At 42.9% G+C, this 12142-nt stretch overlaps 1 protein-coding gene across 2 annotated transcripts in view; it reads right to left on the bottom strand.

Annotated features, from left to right (window-relative positions):
* The window catches only part of EBF2 (EBF transcription factor 2), a 191607-nt gene that overhangs the window by 42652 nt on the left and 136813 nt on the right, over positions 1-12142 (bottom strand). For both annotated transcript variants that reach the window (XM_045853522.1, XM_045853523.1), the window contains exons 8-10: positions 4851-4968; positions 3184-3314; positions 2126-2252 (exon numbers count right to left, since the gene is read on the bottom strand). In XM_045853522.1, the coding sequence (XP_045709478.1) occupies positions 2126-2252; positions 3184-3314; positions 4851-4968 (376 nt within the window). The remainder of the gene's footprint in view (positions 1-2125; positions 2253-3183; positions 3315-4850; positions 4969-12142) is intronic.

The following is a 12142-nucleotide window of genomic DNA, read 5'->3' on the forward strand; positions in this document are numbered from 1 at the left end:
AATAAGATCTAGTTGCTCTCTATCCCAAATGCTTTGCAAGCAGAGGTGTTCTAAACCTGGTTTATGAGAGTAGGTTGTTAAATATTCAGAAGTTTCATAAGCTGGTTGATGTCATATCGGTAGCCTGAAATCATACTTGGGGAGAGTACTTGCACCATGGAAATCAGTAAATGCTACAAACCAATGTTTCCCCTACCCTCAGCTCATGTCGGAGAGCTGGTGGTTAAACTGTTACTAGCACACCGCTCTTCCTAGGTATTGTATCATGTAGTTCTCACCACAGCTCTGGGAGTTGGTAGCCCATTTGATAGATGGGCAACTAAGAGGTTAAGTCACCTATGCAAGACGTAAGAACTATTTAGAGGTGAGCTGAGCACGGTGGGCAGGGAGTGGGACCCCAGAGCCTGAGCAGTTCACCTTTTTGTCACCACACCATAACGCTGAGGGAGCAAGAGCCCTGGGGGCCTGGCTGGCCTGCGGCGCCCCAGCGCACAGCACTGCACTGAGCCTCGTGCCTGCGCTCCAGCACTGTTTATTTCATAAGTTGCTCATGGTTCATCAGGAAAAGAGAGCTCTTTGATGCCACTGCACTGCTAAAGAGGCCCAGGCAGGATGGCTCGAGACCTGATTCTTATTCTGACTCCACGTTGAATGCCATGGACAACTGTGAGCAAGTCACTTCTCTCTGGCCTTACTTTCCTCATCTGCAAAAGACAGAGTCTGACCAGATGATCTTCAATGTCTCCTCATCTCTAAGATTCTTTGAGTTTACATGTAACATAACATCTATTATTATTTTCAGTTATGTGGGCTACTCTTTTACCAAGTGCTCTGCTTCCACCAACTGTGGTCCCCAGCCTCTTCTGGTCTGTCCGGTAAGTTTCTACTTTGCTCTTGAAACGAGTCACTTTCCCCTGCATGGGAACCCTCAGTTCACCTCACATCTTGCCAAACCAAGTCCAAATGACCAATCAAAGCTTTTTCATTTTTCAAATAATTACGGTACACATAACGAAATTTACCATCTTAAACCATTTCTAAGTGTATAGTTTCATAGCCTTAAGTACAATCACATTTTGTTGTGCATCCCCTCTGTGGAACTCTTTTCATCTTGCCGCTCTGGAACTCTGTCCCCTTAAAACACAACGCCCATTCTCCCCACCTCCAACCTGAAACACCACCATTCAACCTTCTGTCTCAATGAATTTGACAACTCTAGGTAACATACAGGGCTTTTAAGCTGTTATGTGGTTTCCTTGCTTCCCATGCCTAGACCATCTAAGCTAAGTTTTTGTCTAAGTTCTACCCAAATACACTTCCACAGCCCTCTCTCCTCCAGTCACCTACCCCTCACCCTCTGGGCCTTTGCATGTGAGTTCCATAGCTGAAACATTCTTCCTTCTGTCTATCTAAATGCCTCTCATCCTTAAAAATGTCCTCCTTGAAATCTTATCCTACTACTCTAGTTCACACTAAACTCTCTTTTCCTGGAACTTGTATTCCATTTATTAGAAATACCAGACGTTTTGAATATTCTAATTCTCCAAGTGTTCTGTGCAATACACCATTGCCTCCTCCAAAAGTTCTAAACTCCAAATAAGGACCATGTGTCACATGTCCCTGTACCTTACACCTGGAAAAAGTTGTACCTACAAGGTAGATAGTCAACAAATACTGAGACATATAGTAGATAATTTATACTTTCATAAAATTTTAAAACAATTTGAATCATTCTGCAGCATCAATGGGCAACTTCCTTGAATCCTTTTTCAAGAAAATTTAGTTATACCCAGCAACTTTGTCTAATGTTTTTATCTGGTTTCTTGGATAAAGGTCTGTTCCAGCAAGATTCCAGCAGACTTACTTTAATTTATAAGGATGTGCTCTGGAGATGAGCTGTCAGGACCCTCCCCTAGCCTGTGCAGAAACTGCTTAAGCAAAATACAACTTTAGACTTGAGTCTGTGCTTCCCTCTTCAGACCCTCATGGGTCTTTTACCCAGTCTACTCTTCCCACACAAGTAGAAACACCTAGAAAAGTCAGACCGATTACAAAGCAGAGAAACTGGAACTTAGAGCAAAGTGGAATCAGGAGCTAGTGCCCCTGGCCTTGTGTTTTCACTCACCTGTGTAAATGAACCTCCCTGGAGCTCCTTTGCAGAACTGTTTGGATTTATAAGATAAAGTCACTTCCACTACCCCCGGGATGTGCCGAGGCGGAGTCTGCACTCTGATGGCATGAGGAGTGATTAGCTGAGGAATGAACAGGCAGGGAAATCAAACACCTATTAGACAAGCTCTCACTGAACATACTGGGAACCTGAGGATCTCCCATGGCCACTCCCACCAGGGCAAACGGGTATACTCACGGTGACCCGATACTCTGAACACCTTGTCCCTGTCTGTCATGTTTCCCTCTCACTCTGGAATTTCCTCTCAGTCTAACCTGTTCAGGTCCTTTCCCTCCTACCAGTCCAGCTCAAGTCCCTGCCACTTCCTGTGCCGACCCCACCCCACCCCCACCCCTGTAATTGCGTCCTCCCCCCAATTCCCATACTGCCGTCCTCTCATGTATTGACTTGGCAACTTCCACATCCAACTTCGCATCACTAGTTTTCTTTCTGCAACCTGTCTTGTTGGTTTTCTTGTTATGAAAGTAGAACATATCAACTTTAGAAAATTTGGAATTTACAGAAAAATATAAGGAAAAATATTAACATTGCCTAACCCGAGGCAACCATCATTCATCTTTGGTGTGCTTCCAGTACTTTTCCATGAACGTTATGTAATTCTATTTTACAATTTCAGACACTGTTGTGCTGATCTTTTTTTCACTCAGCAGTATAGCATAAACAAGCACCCTTCTCCCGGTCATTAGAATTTTTTCAAAACAAAATTTTTCATGGTGGAATTGTTTATTTAACCATTCTTCTATTACCCAATATCTAGGCTACTCCTAACTTTTCACAATTCCAAACAATACTTCAATGAATATTTGTCTTTGAAGGTATCCACGCCTGCAATACATTGTGGTTTACATGTGGTTAATCTTCAGTGCTCTACTCATAGTAGGTACTCAATGATGTGCATTCATGCTGCTGATGGTATGGGAATTACTAGTTTCCCCAGAGCAAAACAATCCTTAGGCCAAAGAAAATCAGGAAAGCACGTGGCCCCAGCCTACCTCACTCCACACAAGCATGGTCCCAAACACCACCTGGAGTCCGTCAAAGAAGTTGTCCCCAATGATGATAACCATGGCCCCTCCTGTGGTCCAGCCTTCACTTGGGCTGATGGCTTTGATGCAGGGGGTAGCTAAAAAGATAGAAAAGGAAAGTCAGATCTGCCCTTTGGTGCTTGAAGTTTGGAGCCTGGGCTACTGGCTGCTCTTGAAAGCTGTTGGTCATTCCAAGAAGTTCAAGTTGAGCTTTGCTGATTTGCCATCATTTCTTAATTGGTTGTTGGTTTTCAACAGGTCATTAAAGCCTAATGAGTTGACTGCAATATATGAAAACATGGAACACTTAGCTAATTGTGCGAAGAGTGTTTTAAGAACTCTGTTGTTTTTCCCAATATTTTTGTAAGTTGACCACACTGGAAATGTGTAAATCCCTTTTCTCTCTCCACCTCCTCTGCACCAAGATGTTAAGATTTACAAGGCCAACTAATGTGCTACAGAGAGAAAGACGAAGCAAAATCTATGAGGTGAAGGGTTTTTTCAGCCCTATCAAGAGACAATTTCTAATCACTTTCCTAACTTTGTAGGAAGCATCTTCCGCTCCCCTCCCCCTTCTTCCATATGTTCAAGGCCTCTGGACTTTACATCCCAACAGGAACCCAATATGGTTTTCAGGCCATAACTAAAGTCAATCCATCACTCCATTTCCAAAGCTGACAGGGTCAAAGGTGGAAGAGAACTTTGGCAGGACTCCAAAAACATGAGCCTCCTTTGAACAGCCAGTCAATCACATCCAATCAGTCAAAGGAAACTGGATGGGTTCCTAGTTCTGAACCCTGGGGTTTCCCTCTCCCCTTCAGTGCCCACTGTGGGAGAATTAACACCACTCCAAATTCTTTACTGATTCAATCATTTTCTTTCAGTCCATTAATTCCTGTATTAAATGATACAAGACACATTTTAAAGGCCGACTTGGGGTGGGAGCTTGTGGGCAGCATACAGTCAAACATCACACTAACATAGTACCCCAATTTAACTATTTCTGCTATAGTCTAAGACCTCCTACACCAGAGAGTTGGGGAGTGGGGAAAAAAGAGAAGAACTTAGATGGACTTTACTTGGGTTTGTCAGCTATCTTCCTCAATATACTTTAATTTTTCGGACAAGTTGAAGTTTAACAGTTACTGGTATTTCTAATTACTTTAATGCACTTGGAAAACTACCCAGAACAGACCTCCGTTTTCTTCTAGTCCAAGCAAACAAAAATCAATTAGTGTCAGTTTCATTCTGCACATTGTTTTGTTTTGCCCACAATCTGTTTAAGGGCACATCTGACACTTATTCATACACGTCTGGCACTGTAATGTTCCTGTTTAACTAAGATGTCATAGGCCTACATTTGCCTGAAATACCTGTCTAGCAAAAAGAAAGACACAGAACTGAACAGAATGGACTGAGAGGCACAGAGGTTTGAGCATGGGGCAGGATGTGGGGGGATTGCACTGGAACAGCGGGGAGTCAGTGAACTTCACTTTAAAACTCAAATGGTCTTGTGTACTTTCTCCACTCCTACTCAGAGACATTGATTCGAAATTTACTCGGAAGTCTGGGGAGAACCTCATCTGTGTACCATTCCCCCCCCCAGAAACTCAGCTGCCCCACAGCAGCCCCACCTTCAGAGGGGTCCAGTCTCCTCGCTCTCCGCCCGTGCTTTGAGTTGTTGTGCACAAACATGTTGTCAGAAACAGCCAGCACATGTCCATCCACATTCACCGTTGTTGACAACACAACCTGCATATTTAAAGTTGAAAACAGGGGTGGAGTTATTTTCAAGTAAATGTACCAGAATTCTGTTGGCCAGGTTTCCACATGGCTGAGGAGAGATGGGACAGAGTTTGGGGACAGGGCCATGCTCTGGGCATTTCCCCTCCTCCTGTGATTATGGCGGAGCTGCATGGGAAGAGAATGCCCTTCACAGGGTGCTGGCATATGTTTGCATTCAGACTAAGCCTGATGCTGAAATGGGGAAAGCGGCTATCCTCCTGCTGCTTCTAGAAATCCGGTTCTCTATTGAAGAGCCTGGGCAGCCATTTCCAGCTGACCCTCGAGCTGTCATTGCAATGAGGAGCTGACTGTGTGTGATCAGGAAGCTGAGATCCAAGCACCAGCTGGGAGGTCATTTCTCCAAGCTCAGGAATAGGTTCCTGCACCTTGGATATGTGCTCTAGTAATACTGGCATGGAGAAGCCACCTAGTGACTATCAGTGGCATCCCACCCACCAGAGAGCAGTGGTGGAGATGCTCAGACTTTTGGTGGGAAGATCAGGTTGCTGGAATTCAATGTTGTGGACATTCAGTGTATAAGCAGAGGAAAGGGACGAGATGGGTATGGAGCAGTGGGAAAGCACAGATTTGGAGTCAGATAAAACTACACCCAAATCGCACACCTGCTGCTTCCTAACTTGTGACCTTGGGAAAATTACAAACCTCTCCAAATCTCCATTTTTCTTGTCTGTAAAACATACATAATGCCTATGTCTCAAGGGCTGAAGGAGACAAAATAAGAAGAAACACATTAAAGCTTTTGGTGTAGGGCCTGGATGACTTCGCCTCACCTCTGCCTTGTCTGACCAATCAGTATGACAGACAATGTCACTCCTTGAACCTCTCTATAGCCTAAGCTCTGGGGGAGGCTCTGGAAAGTGGGACACTAGGGTTGGAGCCCACAAGTCACAAGGTGCGATCTCTAACATCAAAGAGCTTACTTTCAAGCTGGAGAAACACGGCTAACACATAACAAGTAGCCCAAGGAATGAGGTTCAACTGAGTTCGATGCATGGGCCTCAGATAAAGAGTGTGAGGGAAATTCAAAGAGGCAGAGATCAGCCAAGGCCAGAGTAGGAGGGAAAGTGTAGCAAAATCGAATGGACTTGAATATACCTGCCACTGACTTAGGAGTACTTGACCCAGGAAGGTGAGCCATCCTAGATCTGAGTCTGCTTGTCAGCTACACACGGCAATATTTTTTTGAGAAAAGAACTTCATAGATACAGATATAGATATAGATATAGATATAGATATAGATATATAGTCATGCGTATATATAAACTTTTGAGGAAAGGAACTGAATAGGTACATAATGAGGAGTTGTAGTTGAACTTGACTCTTCCTGATATGCTACTTATAATTTTTCGGCTACTCTTCTGTTGCTTATTAAGTGAAAGGCAAAGAAACCTTGCCCCTGCCTTGCCCCTAATAAGAAATAGGACCATTAAACAGCACTTAAAATTTTTTACTAAGAATAATTTCAAGCAAACAAACAGAATAATATAATGAATTCCCATTTTAGGTGAAATTTACGTGCATTGAAATGCACAAACATGAGCTGCATGACTTTGACCAATGGGTACATGCATAAAATCCACACCATATTATGATTTAGAATATTTCCACCTCCCCAGGAAGTTATCTTAGTAGGTCCTCCCCCAGACAACACGCTTCTGATTTTTTTTACCTTACATAGAGTTTTAGATTTATCTTTTAAATGGTTTCATACATATTTTAATGAACACCTAGCAAACACAAGGCCCATGGGTGGAATCCAGGATTCCACATTGTTTTAGCCGGCCCAGCACCTTGTTTCTACCCAGCAGCAGTGCTGAGCTCTCACTTAACTGTTAAGAAGTCCTAAAATTACATTTGGCCCTTTGAAGGCAATCATGAGGCTGATGTGGCCCCTGATGAAAATGAGTTTGACACCCCTGTTTTAATGTAATGGGGGTTTGGGAAACCCTTATAGCCGTGAGTTCACAAACGATTTCACCCGCCTGGTGCCACAGGCATGACAATAGCAGCACGTGGGAAATTACACCTGGGCACAACGGGCTCCCATCATTCATCCCCAAAGCACTCACTGAACTCTCACTGCGTGTAAAGTATTGTGTCATGCCAGGTTCTGGGAATAGAGCGATCAAACCACTGTGGTAAATTGTGGGTGAATGGATTTTCAAGACATAGCAGTTGTCTCTGGGAAAAACCAAAACCAAGAGGGTGCTTCGGGCTTTGATGGCGAACAAGCCATATGTACTAGGCACACCAAGGAAGCCTGGCTTGCCCCAGGATTGTGTGGATGCAAAGAGTGTTCTCTCTGAGACCACTTTGATTCATTCCACAGGCTACTTGCCATCCTCTATGCTAATGTTCCTAGCACATTCCTGCCACAAAATATGGGCTTTCTCTAGCCTGCTGATTTCATCATTGTCCACTTGGGTGGAGTGAGAGTCAGTTCCAAAGTGAACATTTCCCGAATGACATGCCCTGATGGTTCAGATGCACTTCATTATTTTCTATTAACAATGGAAATAAATTTTAATCTCTTGCTGGCTAGCGCAGGCCTCTCATGACAGCAAAGGAATTAACCTGAATTATTTCAGTGTCTGCAAAATTTATTACAAGATTTTAAATTATGTCCAAATGTATGCGCGTGTGCGTATATATATAGGTACAAGACAAGATCCCACTTAATATTCCAAATATCTTAGACTCTAAGGTATGTATAAGAGCCTGCCAATTAAAGTGAATTTGCAAAATGGGAAGGATTTAATTCACAAACTCCATCATGTGAAACCAGGCAAGTTTGGTCGCTGTTCTTCCACATGGAGACACTGACAAATATGGACTTTTCACATACATTCACTCCACTTCTAGGAGAATGAACTACATTATGGAAGTGAAGATACATTTGGTACAGTCAAAGCTACAAACTTAACTTCCTTCACTGTTTTCTGATGAACGATGACAACACTGATGTTATTCTCTTCGGAGAAGTTAAAGTTTCTGAACGTTTGAAGACTAAAGGAAGTGGAATGTGCATTCCAGCCTCGGCTCACTCCCAGGCCTTCCCCTTCCACAAGCCAACTTCTTTCCCCTAGTGAGTATTTCCTGGGTCATGAAGGCTGACCTTTTCCATCTGGAATCAATCAGTCAACCCCTGACAACTTCCTGAAACACCTCACTCCATTTCCTGTTCTCCCCCCTTCTTTCTTTCCCCCTGGTTTGCTTCACTCTTGAAAACTGCAGGCCACAGCAGCTTAATGTTAGAGGGTCAGACACAGTTAGACTCCAAAACACTACACAAGGACACCTTTGACCTTCAAAAATCTTTACATCTTAGCTAAACAAATCAAGGTCAACATTTCTTACCATTACCTTGTTAACTATTTGTAGGCATCTTTGCCAACGATCTTCTGATCATATAACCATCAATACCACTTGTTCTCCTAAGATTGTAAACTGATCTGTTTTAGAAGTAGCCAGCAAATTTAGTATTGACAAGGGGTGCCATTTGGAGGCACCTGAAACTAAAAATCACCAGGACTATCACAAACAGATGGAGAGTCTTTCAAACAAAAGAACGTCCAAGCCTCATAGGTGTGTCCTACCACCTAACCAGATACCTAGCATTTTCTAAAGCCGTCGGACTCTGTTGGCACTGCCAGCCTGCTAGCAGAACCCAAAGCGATGCCAATTAGGAATGCAGATGTCCATCATTGTGTGGGTGGACCCCTGGTTTTTGCTACTGACACTGGTGACAGCTTTCATTTGTTTCTCATAGCTGGTGTGCCTGTATTTCAGCTCACAGCTCCAGTAGGAAAGCCTGCAGAGCTGAGAACTAAGCCATTGTATTTTACAGCCCTTCTCAACTGATGCATTTCAATTCAACACAAAAGCAGCAACCAATTATATTCATGCAAATGTTATTTATGATGTGGTACCTTTAAGCCAAGGTTCCAAGAAAGAGAGTAGAGATCAATTGGAATTGCTTGCCCATTTTTTTTTAAGTGAGAGAACTTTGCCACTTTTTGCAATTCCTTATTTTGCTTAGTGCAATCTCTAATTTTGGGTGAGGCCAGATCAATAAACTGGAACCAACTCGAGAGTGACAGTGTACATTCCATGTTGAATCATGAAATGAAATGGCAGGGTTAGGTGACTAAACAGAAAGGGAAACGTAAAAAGTTTGTATCTCCCCTTGAAAAATACCAGAAAGTCTTAAGAACAAAATCTACGACTATGTTGGCAATTTGCTAAAAGTACTCAAGAAAAACTGATTGGCTTCCTCAAATTATATTTTTCTTCTCATTACCCCAAAGTGCTCCCTTGTCCCACACTCTAATAATTTATACAAAGCAGGAGCTGAGTTGTAAAGAGCTCTTTCCTGCCTCTAAAAGGCCTCAGTGGGAGTTATCCTTGAGGTGGACACATCCGTTAATCTGCCTGTACAACTAATTTTCCAATAGAGTAACTGTTTCTTTAGTATCAGAATGATGGCATGTGGCACAGGGACTTTTACCAAAATGACTCATTCCCACCCTGGGGCTAATTTTATGCCCCACTCTGAAACATCTTTGGCTTTTTGGAACATCACACTTCTTTTTAATATCTATCCTTCTCAAAGCTGCACTCTAGTTAAACGACATAGTTGAGACGGTGACCGGCATGCATCCTCCTTCTCAGCTCATACTCGCTTAGGTGTTCCTACAAAGACCCCAAGTCTTGCACAGGAGGGCGAAAGAAAAAGGGAAGTCAAAATGAAAAAGATGCAGAATAACAAAATGATCTGCTTTTTTGAAACAGACGAGAATCCCAGTGTCTGTGGTTGTTGGAGAATAATTACCTTGGTTAGAAACCTCACCATATGGATCAGAGTTCTTGCTTTGAAAGCACACAAAATTCTACAATTAGACGTATTTCCTCCATTTCAATGAGGGTCATGCACCTCCTAGCTGGATGTGGGGCCCTTGATAGTTTAATCTCAGTAAAGCTACAATGCATAGCATTTCTAACACAACCTGAAAGACTGATACCTACTTACAAACACACATACACCAAGCTAAATAAAATGGTCTTGAAAATTCCTGTTATTTTGCCAAGTATGGAAAAAAATTCTTTATGACATTTTACATCTGGAAATGGAATTAAATTCATGATGTGCTTTTCCCTTATAACTGTTCAGTTGCTATATATGTTATTTCAGCTTTCCCGAAGCATACCTATTATGTGGGATTTTATTTTCCACCTGTGGAAGGAGGAAAGAGACACAGAGACCATTAAAAGGACAGAGAAAATCAAGACAGACTTCTGGCTGCGGTGGGCAACCAAGTTTGGAGTCCACATTGTGAGAAGAAATACTCCGTGGGTGTTTTTATACACTGGCTAATTCTCACATTCAACAAGGGGAATCTGATGAAACAATTTGTCTAAGCCTTCACTAATTCAACCCAGGCTAACAACAAACAGCTTGGCTACTGCAATTGTTTCTCCTTACCACTTTACTCTTGGCACACACCGTATTTTCAAACCAGATTTAAAGCCCAGATTCTTCTTGGTTACTGGACTCCAGAGTCTCCAGAATTACCTTTAAACACCTACCCCACAAGTATGGATTTTGTCATTTTTTTTAAGGAATTCCCAGAATTCTTAGCCATCACTGTTGTTTCATAATCCCTAGGGCTAAGTTTTCTGTTCAGTTAAGTATCAAGTACCAAATGAGAGAACACAAAGTTGCTTGCTGTTGAGACAGATGTGGGGCATTCTGGGGTTGCTCACTCCAAATGGGAGGAGGGGCTGTGGCATGGATGTCACACATAACTCCAGAGAAGATACTTCCTTAGGTAGGCAGAGAGCACTGTGTTTCAATCCTTTGGAGGTTCGGTTTGTCACAGCCTCAGGGAGCTGCCGCGCAGCTGATGAAGCATGACAAACACTACAATAATCAGAGAATATCACCATACAGTGTCACATAGCTGAGTGCTATACTGTGGGCTACTGTATACTCCGGGAGTCCAAAGGGAGAAAATTAACCTGAGCCGAAGACAGTAACAAATGTTTTCAACACGGAAATGAGACTTGAGATAGACCTGGAACAGCTGAAAAACTACACAACTTGAGGTTACTGACATTATTGCTTGGGAACCTAAAAGGAAATTCTGATTGGCATAAATGGAGTGGTGTGCCAAACAGCATTTCCACTGGCATATTTTGGCAAATTTGCCTTAGGGTGGAATATCTTTTAGAGTTTGTCTTTTAAAAATTAGGTGAATATGGCCCTGGCTGGTGTGGCTCAGTGGAATGAGTGCCAGCCTGTGAACTGAAGGGTTGCCAGTTCTATTCCCAGTCAGGGCACATGCCTGGGTTGAGGGCCAGGTCGCCAGTAGGGGGCATGTGAGAGGCAACCACACACTGATGTTTCTTTCCCCCTCTTTGTTCCTTCCCTTCCCCTTTCTAAAAATAAAATAAAATAAAATAAAAATTAGGTGAATGTGTACAGAAATCAAGTGGCATTTTGGTAACCAGACTTTTATGTCATCAGGGAGCCCAAATGTTAACCTGTTTACAACGAAATTTCCCTTCATCTCCAAGGCCATAGACACTTGCTACTTCCAGCTGACCTAGATTACTTCATTGAATGCACTGCTTTTCTCATCTAAAATGTATGCCACGTAGTATGGTTATGGTCAAGGGCAGTAATTTATTAGCAAACATTTTAGAGCCCCAGGGCAGTCTTAACATATCTGATGCCATCTTGATTTGGCTGAGCCACTCTGTCTCTAAACTCCACCCCCAGGGACCTCATGATTCACCTGTCATTCACCAAAAACCAGGATCATGTAGGGCTCACATGCAGCTTAAGAATCTATGCCTTCTCATTGCAAAACGTGCTTTCAGGGAAGCTCTGCCGCTGATTGTTCTTGACTGTGTTCCGGTTGTAGTGCCCTAATTGGAGTCTCCTGAAATGTCTGAGCGTTGAGATTTTGTTTCCACCTCACTGAAATCTGACATATCGTTTCCCCCAAATTATATGGGCATTATACCTGTGTTGCCTTCTCTCCCTTTTCTCCCACAAATAACTCAAAACACATTTCCTAGGTGAGCTGGACAAAAATCTGATCACCCCGATTCCAGT

The sequence above is a fragment of the Phyllostomus hastatus genome, unplaced genomic scaffold (genome assembly GCF_019186645.2).
Source record: "Phyllostomus hastatus isolate PE091 unplaced genomic scaffold, TTU_PhHast_1.1 phas_contig_98, whole genome shotgun sequence".
Lineage (NCBI taxonomy): Eukaryota > Metazoa > Chordata > Mammalia > Chiroptera > Phyllostomidae > Phyllostomus > Phyllostomus hastatus.